Raw genomic sequence first — 17128 nt, 5'->3', positions numbered from 1 at the left:
GCATACCTATTAGACCTGAAACATTCATTCAAAGGGCACTTTGTTGAGCTGATTATAAAGATAAGATTCAATGTCTGCTAGTGGAGCAAGAGACACAAAACACACATGCAAGTGTACCTGCAGCAGTAAAATGAAGTAGATATTGGGGACCAGATGAGCTCTGCTGCAGCTGAGTTAGTGAAGTCAAAGGAAAAAGAGTATTACAGAGAAGGAGCATTTTGAGGTAAACAGAAAGTTGTGTCCAAAGATAGCAAGTAGTAATTTGACTGGAAGGTTTATGTAAGAGAATAATGGGAACTAAGCTTAAAAAGATAGAGTAAGACCCTACCCGGTTTGGTTCAGTGGATAGGGCGTCAACCTACAGACTGGAGGGTCCTTGGTTTGATTCCGGTCAAGGGCATGTGCCTTGGTGCAAGCTCGATCCCTGGCCTTGGTCGGGGCACGTGTGGGAGGCAACTAATCGGTGTGTCTCTTTCATATCGAGGTTTCTCTCTCTCTGTCTTCCCCCTTCCATTTCACTCTCTCTAAAAAACAATGGAAAAATATCCTCGGGTGTTGATTACCCAAAAAAAAAAAAAAAAAAAAGTAAGACCACCTATCTGTGAGAACCGCTAGCAGGGTCGCCTAAGACCATCGGAAAACACAGATATTTACATTACAATTCATAACAGTAGCAAAATTACAGTTATGAAGTAGCAGCGAAAATAATTTTATGGTTGGGGGTCACCACAACATGAGGAACTGTATTAAAGGGTCGCAGCATTAAAAAGGTTGAGAACCACTGACCTAATCAAAGGCCTGGGTGCCTACCTGAGGTTCTTAAATGCTAGCCATTAAATGTTTTTGAGCCTGGAAACTGTAAGAGTAATGCAGTGTTTGGGGAAGAATTAAACATGATCTGTGGACCAAATGGCTGAGGGAGAGAGAACAGAGATCAAGAGACTGTGATTAAAAAAGGTAGCGGGGAGGGGAGGAAGTGGATCTGATCCAAGAGAGTAATATGGAAATAGAGAAGAAGGGACAGATGAGAAAGGAATGACAAAGGCAAGATAGTGGATTAGTTATAGAACAAAAGACAAAGTGAGGAGTCAACTGTTGTCTTCATGATGTCATATCTGGAGAAAGAGGAAAATTAAGAGAAGGAAAAAAGACGTGGTTCATTTTGGGGCATAAAATTGGCTTGAGGTCTGGGATGTAAAATTCAATAAGCAGTTTATGACTGAAACTTAAGATGGGGGATAGGTGCAAATAAAGACTCCAGACTTGCTTACAGAGAGGCAGGAAAGGCAGAGGGTAGAGGTAGGTACACAGTAAAGGAGGAAAGTGAAGACAGGCAGTTCTGGCACTCAGTCGGTATTCAACTTGGAGCACGTCTCTTCATTTCTGTACTTCAGCTTCCTCATTTTTGAGATGAGGATAATAAATCTAGCTGCCTGCTTCAGAGCGGTGATCTGAAGAACAAAGGAGATAATGGATCTGAAAGCACTTTGTTGACTATGCCGCACTTGCAGCTCTTAGGACAAAATAAGAAATAAAACCTTAGAGAAAGCCCATACTTGTAGGTTCTGTGGAAAAAGAGGTACCAGAGGAAGAAGCAAAGAGAACAGAAGGTTGCCAGGATAGTGCCTGGGCACCGCAAAGCAAAGAATGTTTCTGGAAAAGGAGATACAGTTGTGTGATTGCTCCTTCAGATAGAGGGGTCAGTGGAGGTGAGAACTAAGAATCCATCATCCGACTTGGTGATTAAGAGCAGGGTTTTAGGCGGGTGACCTGGGAGGAAGTCAGATATGAAGAGTTACTGTAGTGAGTGGGTGGTGAGGAAGTGGAGGCTGTGAAGATGGTTTATAGTTTTCAGATATTTGTCTGAGAAAGGAAGGCGATAAAGGGACCATAGTTTAAGGGGAGAATTTTTCTTAGCCTTGAGTGACATGAACAAACTGGTAAAGAAAGCTGTAATTAAATCAACTAGTGGAGACCACAACCCTGAAAGGACATACCTGGAAAGCTGCTGAATATTCTATTAGGATCTTCCCCTGGAATCTCCCCTAAAATCTCAACCCTTAAAACCCTTAGGAAAGAGGACCCAGTGCACGCTCCTTCCTGGGAGCATGCCAGAGCCCTTCCCTTTCCCTTCTCCTTCCCCTTCCTCCCCACCCTCCCAGGGGTCTTATCTTTCGCTTCCTGACTTCCAGACTCCCTGGGCCCTTCCTTTACTCTATAACAGGGATGGGGAACGTCCTGCTGTGGGATTTGGCCTGGCCCTGCCAAGGCAACCGCAGGCTGGACTTGAAATTCAATAAATCTAGGAGCTTTTTCATAGCAACATAAATTTATATTAAGTAAATTATATTAACAATCCTATATAATAAAGAGCTAATATGCTAATTAGACTGAACAACAGAATGACCTTCTGTACAAAGCCGGGGCTGTTAGGGCTGAGGCAGGCGGGGCTGCGAGGGCCAAGCCCCTTGCACAGATTTCGTGCATCGGGCCTCTAGTTATGTTATAAGTAATCAAATGGCCCTTGGCAGAAAAAAGGTTCCCCACCCCTGCTCTATAATTTGTTTCCGAAGCCCATTTCTTCTAGGAATTACTTTTTCTACCTCTGTGATTCACCAAATAAATATTCTCTTTAAAAAAAAGTGAATGCTTACTGTGTATTACATGAATGTGGGTGGAGTAGTTTAAGAAAAGAGGAGGATCATATTTTCTTGTTGAGAAGAGGATGGAGAAAACTCATCAAGTAGAAAGGACTTCATGGGAATGGACATGTTCAGGTGGATTGTAGTTGAGGAAGTTCCTGCCAATGGCCTTGATATTTTCAGTAAAAATGTGAGAAGGAAGTATAAGGGTGGCATAGGGATCTTGAGAAATATGGGACAATGTAGCTTCACTGAAATACAACACTCATTGAGTCACCAACAGATTACAGATGAGCCAGAGAACCTAATGTTGCTTTATATTGAGTTGATAAGGAAGGTTATGGAGGCAAGGTTGCTTTTGGTAATTTTTTTAAATCCTCATACACTTCCTGATTTCAGAGAGAAGATGGGAGGGAGGGAAAGGTGGGAGGGAACATCCATCAGTTGCCTCCTGTATGTGCCCAACAGGGGATCAAACCCGCAGCCTTTTGGTGTATGGGATGATGCTCCAACCAATTGAGCCACCCTGCCAGAGCTGCTTTTGATATTTTTACACCACCTTATTCTTCCATGGCTTTTTTATATTTAGCTTTTGGGTAACATATTACTAAGCATTTTCCTCTGTTTATAATAAACAAAATTAAAGATTTTAAAGGTGATGACTTTAAGTTCATGAAGGAAAAAGATATTTCAAAAAAAATTTTTTACTAGAATATTCTGTTTACAGGTAACCAGATCTAGTAGTTACACCAGAAAATCCCAGTTCCAGGTAGAAGAGGAGGACATTGAAAAACTAGAAATTAGGTATGTGTCTTGGAGTTTTACACAATTTCTTTTTTCTGTGCCAAAAAATTATCCTAAATTTAACTGGAAAAGATGAACCAATCTTAATAAGATTCTCTTTTGTAGCAAGTTGGTTGATGAAACTTAGAGGAACATGCATCTAACTTAAATCCAAATTATCTTTCCAATATATGATTCTTGACAGAACAGTCTTTATAACAGAAATAGTCTTTATAAACAAAGATGAACTAATTTTCACCTATTTTATTATATTTTAAAAATTTTCCCAAATTTAATTGCTTCTTAAATTTCTGAATCATAGCATAATGGATGCAAAAAAATATATAGGAAAGTAATTACATATTATTAGCCTTACACATTAGAAATAATGTTTTTATTCTTCTTAACATATCTGCTGTCTAACAGAAATTTCAGTGAGGTAAGAAGTCTTGTAAGATAACTCAACAGGTGCATGTGTTTGAAGTTTGTGCCATTTCTTAGATCTTAAATACCTGTGCTGTTTGGAAGGGGAAAGTTTTTGTAAATGCATGTATAGGTGTGGTGTTAACAGTGTGTTTATCTAAAGGATGTGTTAATCACATGTTTGGAATGATCAGGTAGTATATTTTCCTAAATTGTCTATCTTTACACATTAACTGATTCTAATTGAGAAACTGTAGTTTCTTTTCTCCAATTCAACAAAGTAACTCTGTAGTCCTTATTGTTACAGGTTAAAATATTAAAATAAAAGCTAGACTTTGAAACTAAGAAACTTAAGTGCTTTCTTTTAGACTATTTAAAATGGTTACTTTCTGTGCTTATAAATAAAAGCTACTGCAATATTTTGCTTTCTTAGTTTAGATAGTGAGGTATATGAAGATGCTAACATCTCTTTTAAGCATGTAAAATTAATGCTATAATCCAAATCAAAGTAATTTGAAGCTATTTGGTGGTGTGAGTTCTCTTAAGCATTGTTTGCAAACAAATAAAGCCAGTTTAAATTTTCAGGATTGACTTGTGGAACAATGGAAACCTGGTCCAAGATATCTTCCTAGGGGAGATTAAGGTTCCTGTGAACGTGTTAAGAAATGATACCTCTCATCAAGCCTGGTAAGAAGACAAACATTCTAGTGAACTCTCTGTATTATACTGTACATGCAAATAAATGCTTACAATAATCATAATGAAATAAGCCAAAATCATTAACAGTAATTGATCTGGCCATTAATTTCTTGTTGCAGAAATACACTGAGTGGCCAGATTATTATGATCTCTGAATGCATAATAATCTGGCCACTCAATGTGTGTGTGTATGTGTGATTATATATATATATATATCTATATATATCTATCTATAGATAGATATATATAGATAGATAGATAGATAGATAGATAGATATAGATATATAGATATTAGAGGCCCGGTGCATGAATTCGTGCATGGGTGGGGTCCGGCCAGCCTGGCCAGGGGGAGGGGACATGGGAGGTTGGCCGGCCTGCCTGCTGGTCGAACTCCTGGTCGAGGGGACAATTTGCATATTAGCCTTTTATTATATGGGATATACACTGAATGGCCAGATTATTATGCGTTCAGAGATCATAATAATCTGGCCACTCAGTGTATAAGTACATTGATAGTTTTGTGACTTGACCTCTGATACTGAGACAAAAGTACTGAATTGTCTAAATTCAAAAACTAAAGTGGATATTGTGGACCAGATGAGCTCTGCTCCAGCTAAGTTAGTAAAGTCAGAGAAAAGAGAGTATTACAGAGAAGGAGCATTTTGAGGTAGAATAGAAAGTTGTGTCCAAAGATAGCACGTAGTAATTTGACTAGAAGGTTTATGTAAGGGGATAATGGGAACTAAGCTTAAAAAGATAGAGTAAGACTCTGTTCAAAAACTAAATCCTATCTCTAAGGGGAAATGGAAAACATTTTAAACATCACATAAGAGTTGCCCATGGAAGATGATGCTTGGTCACAAATTAACATCTGCAGTTGAGAAGTTTCATTAATGGTCATGAAAACTATGGATGTTTGAAGGCAAAGGGTTTATTGTAGGGAATCAGCTGTTTATGGGATCTAACCAGTGGTTCTTCACCACACCCCATTGAAATGCACTATAGGTGGCCCTGATGTTATTTTCTAAATGTCTAGGGCAGCCGTGGGCAAACTACGGCCCGCGGGCCGGATCCGGCTGTTCTATCCGGTTCTCTTGCTCTCCCCTCCGCTCCTTTACTTTGAATTTATATTAGTTCACACAAACACTCCATCCATGCTTTTGTTCCAGCCCTCCGGTCCAGTTTAAGAACCCATTGTGGCCCTTGAGTCAAAAAGTTTGCCCACCCCTGGTAGGGTCTGGGTATTGTTGAGCTGATTCAGTTAATACACTTTTCAGGACTCCGGTGGGTTGGCAGTGGTCACAACATTATTTTACCTTTTATGACTCTAATAGTGACATTAAACTGGTGTTAAATTAAACTTAATGCTTAGGCCTTAAATTGATGTTCACTTCCTTAGCAGAATTGGTGTGCCGCTATTGTTTGTTCTGTTTATGGTACTTAGAAGCTCTATAGCCTGTCCTTTCCAATAGGGTGCCCCACAGTCCTCATGCTAGACTTGGGTTTCAGCTGAGTGTGAAAGAACATGATTTTCTCATAAACTTTTAAGGCCCACTTTTTAGAACTTGGTTTCAGTTGCCTGGAAGAGGAGTTGAAAAATGAGTGTTTATATGTTTCTTACCATGGGCACCAATCTCGTTTGTCCTTAGAAGAGCCTGCCTCTCCTGATTGGCCATCAGACATTCTTCGCTTTGGACTCTGTTGTCCTCAAGCAGTTATCCCTTGAAGACTGATTTTTATACTCTTAAAATTTTTATTTTTAGCTCTTGCTAATACAGATCTAAGATTTATTGGCCTTTATGGTGGCGTTTTGTATGTTATAATTTCTAAACTGCATTCACAGAAGAGGGAAAAATTAAACTTAGTCACTGTGAAAAATTAATAAACATTTGTTACCTTCCCACCCACCCTCATCCCCACATGTCTTCTTTCACCTTCCATAAAGTACTGTACATTTTAAAATGAAAATTTAGAACTCAATTTTTTTAAGTCTTTAAAATAATATGCCAAACTACTCATTATAAAATAAAAAGTAAGTTGTGCCTCCTAGAGCCACTCAAAGTGAAATTGAAATGTGCCACTTAGCCTGTATATTAAGTAAGACTATCCCCAGGCAGACCCTCCAAATGTGGCAAAACTTTGTCCAACTACCTTGGCAGGATGGAAGAACACTAACAAACAGAAATAAAATTTATTCCTATAGATTTTTTTTTTTGCCAATAGTATTTTAAAGTAACTTGCCAAAGTATATGTGCTAAAATTTATCTAGTATGAAATAGGGACATCTGCTGACTTATTTGTACTCCCATAGATATAAAATAGAAATTAAATTCCTTTTAAGTAGAAATTACTAAACTCTTAGCCTCCTTTGTCAGTTGCAGAGCTATAGCATCCCCTTGTGGGATTGATGGCAACTGCAGGAACACTCAAGAAAAGCTTTATTTACCTTACAAGATTTCAGGCATGTTCTTTCTAATCTTGATATTAAGAAAGATATAGAATAATGATCAGTAATGCTTTAAAAGCATCAATTTGATTTTTCATAGAATTTCTACTTAGTATTTATCTATTATAATCTTTGCCTGAAAACTGATTTTTGATGGTTCCAATTTTATTTTATCCTCAAATTAAACATGATTCAGTCATTTCCCATTCCTTTCTTGGCTCTTCAATTCCATAGTAATGATGTGTGTTCTTCGTTCTGAAACTTCTATGAAATGTTAAGATTAGCTTGTTAGTGTTGATATTAGTTACCTTGAACTTGAACCTATATAGATACTAGAATTTTATTTGACTTTTTGAATAAGTAATATACTTATATGGTTCACAGTTCAAAAAGCAGAATATGTCACCTGCTTCTGTCCTTCAGCTAAACAGTTTCCTTCTTCTGAGGCAGCCACTGTTTTTGAGTTTTTTAGTTTTTTAAAAAATATATATTTTATTGATTTTTTTACAGAGAGGAAGGGAGAGGGACAGAGAGGTAGAAACATCGATGGGAGAGAAACATCAATCAGCTGCCTCCTGCACACCCCTTACTAGGGATGTGCCCGCAACCAAGGTACATGCCCTTGACCAGAAGCGAACCTGGGACCCTTGAGTCTGCAGGCCGACGCTCTATCCACTGAGCCAAACCAGTTAGGGCTGTTTTGAGTTTTGAAAATATTTTATGTATATACAGACAAATAGACATATATTCTTCTCTCCTTTTCTTTACACAAAGGGACATATTCTGTACCTTGCTTTTTTCACTTATCAATTTAGTAGAATCTCAGTAAGTATTTGTTGTCTCTCTGACTGTGGTTAAGACTCTGGCCCTAGCCGTTTTGGCTCAGTGGATAGAACGTTGGCCTGTGGACTGAAGAGTCCTGGGTTCGATTCTGGTCAAGGCCACATGCCCAGGTTGTGGGCTCAATCCCTAGTAGGGGTGTGCAGGGGACAGTCGATCAATGATTCTCTCTCATCATTGATGTTTCTATCTCCCCCTCCCTCCCTCTCTGAAATCAATAAAAATATATATATTTTAAAAGGTGTTTCTTTAAAAAACAAAAACAAAAAGAAGAATATAGACTCTGGAACCAAATGCCTTGGTCCAAATCCATCTCTGCCATTAACTACCGGTGTGACCTTGGACAAATTACTTCGCCTGTTTGCCTTGCTTTCTTTGGCTATAAAATAGGGGTAATACAATTAATACCTTCACCCCAAAGTTGTTAAAGAGTGAAATGAGTTCATTAAAGTGAGCCACAAGTGTTATGACCATGGGCATAACTCATGTTCTCATCATTATAGTTATTGCTGCTGTCATTACCATTATTCTGCATCAGTACATAAAGAATTTCTGTATCCTTTTTTTTTTTTTTTTTTTTTGGTACCAGTATTCCTTTGTTTGGAATGTTATAAATAAAAAGAATTTAGTTTAATCATATTTCACCAGTTACCTCAATGTCAGAGAACTTAATGTGTGTAAAACCATTGTAAAGTTATACGGATTGGTACAACAATTTGCACCCAAATGATTTAAAACTGTAAAAGTGTACATTAAGAAAGGAAAACAGATATAAATATATTTTCATGTTATAACTTTTAATTTTGAAAGTATGATTCAAATAGTAAGTGAAACAAATGATTGGGGTTTTTTTCCCCCCAGAAAATAAATATGTATTTATACATATTTAAAAGTAGATTAATATTTAATTTGAAATGAGTTGGTTTCCTGCTTTGCCAGTTTGAGCACCTAATTTTTAATCTTCTATTTTAGTAAAAATCCATTGATAATGGTTATCTTTATGGAATCAGAAATAATATTCAAGTATTATAGAGCTGCCTTTGAGCAGTTATTTTCTAGCTTATATAGCATTATGAATAAATAATTATAGTTTTGCCTGCCTACCTCAATTTCAATTATACAGACCTTATGGTTAAAATTTCCAAATGCTGATATTTAAGTCTATTAAGGGACTGTCAAAACTACTGACTCCTGAGAGCATAAGGATTACTTTTATGCCTCTCTAATTGTGAATGAAAAAAAAAAGTATGTGCAGAGCAACTCACTGACATTTTCATGTAATAACTTATCTTTATTTCATGTTTCTTATTCTTTTAAACTGAAAAACTTTATTCAAAAACTAGGAAAAATATATTTAAGATCTTTCTTTTTTTTATCCCTAGTCCTTAGGCATGCCAGATAGCCTCTGTTTAATAAATCTTGAGGTTTTTCCCTTTAGCTCTAGTTTATACGAAATTCCTTAATTTACAAGGTATCCTTCAGGTAATTTAAATTGAGGCTTTGGTAACAAAGTTTTAAAATAATAAATCACATTTATATAGATAATATAACTACATTTATCTATAGTTATTTATATATTTAAGTGGTAACAGTTATATATATACAAATAACATTTACATAGTGTTTACTGTGTATCAGGCATTATTCTAAGTGCTTTACTTATGTAACCTCTTTAGAGTTGTTCTAAGGATTAAATCATTTAGACACTATTATTATCCATTTATTTAACAACAGATAAGAAAAAAAGCACAGAAAGATTGAGCAGTTTGCTCTAGGTCACACAATTTGGGATTTGAACCAAACTCTCTGACCCCAAAGTTTGTGCTCTTAACTAACCTATATATATAAAAGCCTAAGTGACTGTTAACAACCGAACAACCTAACAATGGAAATGACCAGTCGACCAGTCGCTATGATGCACACTGACCACCAGGGGGCAGACCCTCAGCGCAGGAGCTGCCCCCTGGTGGTCAGTGCACTCCCACAGCCAACCTCCCGCAGCCCCACCCCCTGGCCGGCCGGCCCCCCATAGACCTTGATCGCTGGCCAGGCCGATGGTCCCTCACCTGTGCACAAATTTGTGCACCAGGCCTCTAGTGTACTATAATAAATTTGTACTTTGGCATACATATTTTTGAATATGTTTAGAACTAAAAAATACTTTGTTTTAAGCTATCAGCAAAGATTTGAGTGGTCTTTGCCTATAAAATATTATTTAAAAGAAAATTGAAGTGCTCTCTACTCATTGAAAAAAATGATTTTTTTTTTTTTCAAGGAATAGGTAGGACAATGAAATATTTTGCAAGTACCTATTAGATTTCAGGTTTTGGTCCTATAAGCACCTTAATTTCTAAACATTTTTCTTTCCATGGATACTTAAGCTGTCTCTCTTTTTACTTTTTTTTTTTTTTTTGCCTTTTAACAAAAAAAAATGTAAATCTGATTTTTACAAATAAACATTTTCAGTAGTTACACAGTTATTCTAATAATATAAAAATCTATTTATAAACTTTTAATCACTAATTTTCTTTAAAAAATAAGTTCAAATTTTTGCATAAAGAATTTACAACAAGCCTGTGAGGGACAGGGGCAGGAGCAGGGTGAAGAGGGTCAATAGGAAAATAAACTAACAAAGGGACATCTGCAATACTTTCAACAATAAAGATAAATTTTGAAAAAAGAATTTACAACAAGATCACTTATGCCTTTTTGTGTAGTTTGTCTATTTCAACTAAATGCATATTTCTTAAATTTAGTTGGTAAAAAAAATAATTTTGATAGTAATTGAATTAAAAATTTTTTTTCTAAACCCACAAGCTTATCAAACTCTAATTCAACCCTTTGAGATCTTAATTTTTGTATTATCTATATTTTTTGTTTTTGTATAAAAATCTATTGATAGCTTTCTAGTTCAATATTTAGCCAATATTAAGCCTCTGAAAATTAATAGTCTGCTACTTATGAATTGTCCTCACCTTAAATATTAAGATGACTTTTGGTTTAGTTTTTTATAGCTTAGCTGTTTATGTACCTCACCAACTTGGATGCTCAGCTCATTACCATCACATGGAATTGACTGTATTTTTATTTTAGGTACTTGCTACAACCAAGAGACAATGGAAACAAGTCATCTAAAACTGATGACCTGGGGTCTCTTCGATTAAATATATGTTATACAGAAGATTATGTGCTTCCTTCAGAGTACTATGGTCCTTTGAAAACTTTGCTGCTAAAATCACCAGATGTTCAGGTACTTTAAAAAGTTGAAGTATATGATTTAATATTAAAAAGCTAAAATAGTTATGTAAATGAGGAGGAAAAGATTTCAGAGTGTCAAGTTTTATTAAGACAATAAAAAATACATATACAGGGGTGGGGAAAAGTGGTTTACAGGTGTGAGTACAAGAAACAGAGTTTATTCTTGTATTATTAATTTATTAATTATTGTAAACCCACTTTATTAATTACTCTCAACCTACTTTTGCCCATCCCTGTATACACATATGTATATTTAGTTCATCTGAACGACAGTACTGTGATTCCTATACGTGTTCTAAATTTATCTCTTATAGTTAACTAGAGGCCCGGTGCACGAAATTGCTGCACGGGGAGGGGGAAGGGCTCTTCAGCCTGGCCTGCGCCCTCTGGCAATCCGGGACCCCTCGGGGGATGTTCGATTGCCAGTTTAGGCCCAATCCCTGCAGTCAGACATCCTTCTCACAATCCGGGACCCCCTCACTCCTAACCACCCGCCTTCTTGCTCCTAACCGCCCATCTGCTCACTCCTAACCGCCTGCCTGCTCACTTCTTACTGTCCGCCTGCTTGCTCCTAACCACCTGCCTGCTCACTCCTTAATGCCTGCCTGCTCACTCCTTAATGCCTGCCTGCTCGTTCCTTACCGCCCGCCTGCTCACTCCTTACCACTTGGTTCACCACTCCTTAATGCTGCTGCGGAGGAGGGTGAGGCTCCCGCCACCACCATTGCGCTCGCCAGCCATGAGCCCGGCTTCTGGCCGAGCGGCACTCCCGCTGTAGGAGGTGCTGACCAGGGGACAGCTCCTGCGTTAAGCATCTGCCCCCTGGTGGTCAGGGCGCATCATAGCAACCAGTCATTCCGTCGTAACGGTTGCTTAGGCTTTTATATATATAGACTAGAGGCCCGGTGCACGAAATTCGTGCACAGGGGTGTGTGTGTGTGTGTGTGTGTGTGTGTGTGTGTGTGTGTGTGTCAGCCCAGCCTGCACCCTCTCCAATCTGGGACCCCTTGAGGGATGTCCGACCCCTCCAATCTGGGACCCCTGGAGGGATCCTGGTGGGATTGGGCCTAAACAGGCAGTCAGACATCCCTCTCACAATCCAGGACTGCTGGCTCCCAACCGCTTGCCTGCCTGCCTGCCTGATTGCCCCTAACTGCTTCTGCCTGCCAGCCTGATCACCCCCTAACCACTTCCCTGCCAGCCTGATTGATGCCTAACTGCTCCCCTGCCAGCCTGATTGCCCTTAACTGCCCTCCCCTGCCAGCCTGGTTGCCCTTAACTGTCCTCCCCTGCAGGCCGGTCCCCCCCAACTGCTCTCCCCTGCAGGCCTGGTCGCCCCTAACTGCCCTCACCTGCAGGCCTGGTCGCCCCCAACTGCCCTCCCCTGCTGGCCCGGTCTCCCCAACTGCCCTCCCCTGCAGGCCTGGTTGCCCCCAACTGCCTTCCCCTGCAGGCCTGGTCCCCCCCCAACTGCCCTCCCCTGCAGACCTGCCCCCCCCCAACTGCCCTCCCCTGCAGGCCTGGGTCCCCCCCAACTGCCCTCCCCTGCAGGCCATCTTGTGGTGGCCATCTTGTGTCCACATGGGGGTGGCCATCTTGTGTGTTGGAGTGATGGTCATTTTGCATATTACCTCCTTATTAGATAGGATGAACATATTTGAATTATTTTTACTGACTAGTGATTGAACATTTAGTTACATTTTCTTGATTTTGTGCTGTTTTCTACCTTTCTATATTCCAGCCAATATCTGCCTCAGCTGCTTACATTTTGGGTGAAATATGTCGAGATAAAAATGATGCTGTTTTGCCCCTTGTACGACTGTTGCTGCACCATAATAAACTTGTTCCTTTTGCTACTGCAGTGGCTGAATTAGACTTGAAGGATACACAGTAAGAGTTATATTAAATGTTAATCATGTGTTATTGAATTTAAACCTTAGTTTTCAAACTGCTTCTATAATCTTCTTTTGTATTGACCAGCTTTACTGTATCATAGTATAAAGAACTGCTTAGCATGTAATAAAAGGGAGTTCTTTAAATTAGCAAACAGTATCCACCAACAGTAAAATTAACAATTAATAACAGGTGTGTGTGTTTTTTTAACTCAGTGTCAAAATTTCCTGTTTCTAGTTTTTGCTTCTTATTATAATGATTCACATGCTACAATATACCAGGTCAGAAGTTTCTTTTTCCTTGTCCATTATGTAGTACCCTTATGTGCACAGGTGTGACATTATAAAAAAAAAAAAATCTGGTGGCTTCCTGTTCCCGTCACAGTCTTACACTGTGGTTATACACAAAAATACGTTTGCTTTTTTTTTTTTTTAATTCTCATCTGAGGATATCCTTAAAAAGGGAGAGAGGGGGGGGGGGGGGTTGGGGGGAGAGAGAGAGAGAACTATCAATGTGAGAAACATTGACCTGTTAACCTCCGTACCCCACCTGGACTGGGGATCAAACCAGCAACCTTTCAGTGCACAGAACAACACTTAACCAACTGAGCTACTCCGTCCGATGCTTTTTTTTAAATTATTTTCTTATATTTTCATTAAATAGTTTTTATAGGTTTAAAAATCCTAATGGCAGCAAGCTTTTAAATGGATGGTAAAAATTACTAATTTACATATATACAGATTGTGTATATGACCAAGTCAGATATCTCATATTATTGATTTGACAGCCATTGTTTAGTATACTTGTTTTCACCTTATTTCTACTTGTATTTCAGAGATGCAAACACAATTTTTAGAGGAAATTCCTTGGCTACTCGATGTCTAGATGAGATGATGAAAATAGTGGGAGGGCACTACCTGAAAGTAACGTTAAAACCTATTCTAGATGAGGTACGGAATGAATATACATACTCGGAGAACAACAGTTTGCATGGCCTTATAGCATCTGTTTCATTTAGTGATCTATTGATGGGAATGATATACCCATTCATGTATTACTGAAAGAATAAGGCTGAGCACTTTAGAAGTAAAATAAGTTATCTACTGTTTCATCAGTGGAATTTTACTCAAAGGACACATTACAGTATAATCTACATAATTAGTTTTTTTGTTATTGGATTTCTGTTTAGCTAGAGTTTTCAAATATATGAAAATTTTTTTCTATATAATTCTTCAGGAATATTGTACATATTATCTCTGGATGGGGGTTTTAAACTTTGTTTATGGTTTTAATTTTTACAGTTAATTTGTATTATCAGAAAAATATTTTCATTTTGCCAAATATTTTAAAAAGCATTAAATGAAAAATTAATCTATTCTTCAGATATGCGAATCCTCAAAATCTTGTGAAATTGATCCTATTAGATTGAAAGAGGGAGATAATGTAGAAAATAATAAGGTAAGCCCTTGTTATCTTTATAATTTCGTTAAAATTGGATTTAAAAGTATACCTATCTCCCACTTAATGTTGTAGTAATATTATGTGGAGGGAATAGGGCTTTTTATTCTTTACATAATGCCTATGCCATTAGCAGCATTTCCTATGTCTAGTTTTTAGAATGTTATCTCTTCATCAAGTTTCACTTTATTTTTGTTCTTGATTGTCTCTTTTTGGCTCTAGTAATAGTAGTGGAATAAGGCTACATCTAGTTGCAGCCTCATTCTGGTTGGTCCTTTAGGTTCAAACTGATCAAACTAAGTAGCACGATGTCTTGGTCAGCCAGCACTTAAAGTTGCCTCTGGGAAGAGTCACAAGTTTTCATTGCAGCAGATAACAGTGCCACAATGTCTATGTGCCTGCATATCTGAGTTTTCCTAATTTCCCCTGGGATCGTTATACTTTCTGTTGCTTCTTGTGCAGTTTAGTCCATACATCACTTATGTCTACCTAGTCCAAATCTAATATATTAAATGGGGTCAAGATGTAAATTGTCCTTTAACTGAATGAGTTTAGAGAAGGGAAGCAGAGCTCTAGAATACTAGATAATGACTGCCTAATTGAGCTTGTTTTCATTGCATTTTTTTCCATGAAGGCTGTTGAAGATGTGTAAAAGTCGAAATCTTAATGTTTACCTTTTTAAATCCTACAGGAAAATCTGCGATACTATGTAGACAAGTTATTCAGTACAATTATAAAATCAAGTATGAGCTGCCCCACTGTAATGTGTGATATCTTTTACTCTCTACGGCAAATGGCTGCTCAAAGATTTCCTAGTAAGTGCCTAGTATTACTAAAACATGTCCTTTCTTTTTCAGTGTTTGATTTTTTGTAGATTTATTGTGTGTTTGGTTTATGTGAAATGGTTTATGGTTTATAGGTACAGTCTTATTTAGTTTTTCAAAATAGTTCTTGTTTTTTAATGAAACATCTGATTTAATTTTCTTATAATCTCACAACATATATTATGTTTTATTTTAATATAATGACAACTTTATAAAAATCGAAATCAGCATTCTTTTTAAGAAAGGCAAAATTTAGAACTATAACATTATATAAATAAACCTTTATACCAGGTGCTTATAAGATTGTTAAGTATAAAAAACAAAAACACCATTGTTATTTGTACCAACTCCCTTTTCTACTTGCATACATTCAGATAGTGAGAATTTTTAGTTCCATATAACTGACTAGATCTGACAGTTTGAGAATTATAGGTTTTGGGGGAGATAGATTTTTATAGAAATGGTTTTAGACATTAAAAACATCTCTGTTGTAATATACATAGAATTTTGAGGTACATATGTCAGTAACTGGCATTTTAATTTTGCACAGCAGCAGTGTCAAGGCTTTGCTTAGTAGAAACATTTTATAAAATTAAGAGTTGCTATCTCTGGTTGTCAATACTTGGAAGTATTCTAATTATATGCATATCTAATAAGTAAGTAAACTTGCTATAACTGTCTTTCCCCATCTACCTGGAATAGGGCAAAGGGGGAGGAGATAAGGCAGCTACTTAAATTATCAGTCTTACCCAGCTGTGTGAAACCTTAAGTTTATTTCTATAACCATCTGAAGAGATGTTATTTTTATTGATTTTAGAAAGAGGAAGGGAGAGGGAGAGGGAGAGGGAGAGGGAGACAGAGAGAGACATCAATTTAAGAGTGTAACATTGATCAGTTGCCTCCTGTGTGTGCCCTGACTGGGGATTGAACCTGAAACCTTTTGGTGTACCGGACGACGCGCCAACCAACTGAGCCATACCAGCTAGGGCCTATCGTGTTCTTTTAAGTGTATGAATGTGTACACATGTGTGTGCAATTACCTGACCTTCCACTAAATTTACCCAGTGCTAAAGTGGTGGGGCTGAATTGTCCAACTAGCATGTAGATAAATTAAGACCTAGATGACTTTACTAATTATAGTGAAGATGTAAACACTTAACCTCTCCTAAGTACTTGGAAACAAAAATAAGAGGAGCAGAGACATTAACATATGGAAAGATGAAATACTGACTGAAATTACATTTTGGTGAGTTAGATCATGGTAACCACATTGAATGCTTAATGACTGAACAGACACATGCTAGCCTATATTATCTCCTACTCTCATTTACACAGTACCACATGAGGCAGGTATTGGTCCCCTTAGGTGGACAATGAAACAGGTTTAGAGAAGTTTAAGTAAATTGCACAAGATCCATGACATGGCCAGTGGGCAAGCAGGTTCTCAAACCTGGGTCTAGTCTATTCCAAAGTGTGCACTAGTCACAGTACTCTACCCAGTGATCTTAGCCTAAAACATGCTTTATCTGTTTAATTCTTATTTATGTAAATAATCTAAAACACATTTTTTATTTTTCATAAGAGCAAAAGTATCTCCTTGACTGATTTGTTGTTGGCTTAAATATTAATGTCTTCATATCCTCAGTTGATTACAGTAGTGATATTTTTATTACCAAGTACTTTTAGTTTCTCATTTGTCCTCATCACTCTGGGAAGAAGATGGGTTGGGAAGGGGAGAAGCAATGAGTGGGGAGCAGGTAGTATTGAAGAATTACAAATAAATGACTTGTCCGTGACTGCCTTTTGAGTGACTTAGAAGAATTAAAACTCAAACCAAATCCAGACATTCTTGCTCTCCCCAC

The 17128-nt window shown here is 37.7% G+C and overlaps 1 protein-coding gene across 3 annotated transcripts in view; it reads left to right on the top strand.

Annotated features, from left to right (window-relative positions):
• RASA2 (RAS p21 protein activator 2) overlaps positions 1-17128 on the top strand; it is a 123138-nt gene that overhangs the window by 76262 nt on the left and 29748 nt on the right. For all 3 annotated transcript variants that reach the window (XM_080676320.1, XM_080676319.1, XM_080676318.1), the window contains exons 8-14: positions 3370-3446; positions 4434-4535; positions 10927-11083; positions 12833-12981; positions 13820-13934; positions 14368-14442; positions 15134-15257. In XM_080676320.1, the coding sequence (XP_080532446.1) occupies positions 3370-3446; positions 4434-4535; positions 10927-11083; positions 12833-12981; positions 13820-13934; positions 14368-14442; positions 15134-15257 (799 nt within the window). The remainder of the gene's footprint in view (positions 1-3369; positions 3447-4433; positions 4536-10926; positions 11084-12832; positions 12982-13819; positions 13935-14367; positions 14443-15133; positions 15258-17128) is intronic.

Source organism: Plecotus auritus (genome assembly GCF_963455305.1).
Source record: "Plecotus auritus genome assembly, chromosome: 6".
Lineage (NCBI taxonomy): Eukaryota > Metazoa > Chordata > Mammalia > Chiroptera > Vespertilionidae > Plecotus > Plecotus auritus.
Note: the sequence above shows the minus strand (reverse complement) of the source record. Positions and strands in the feature narration are given on the sequence as shown.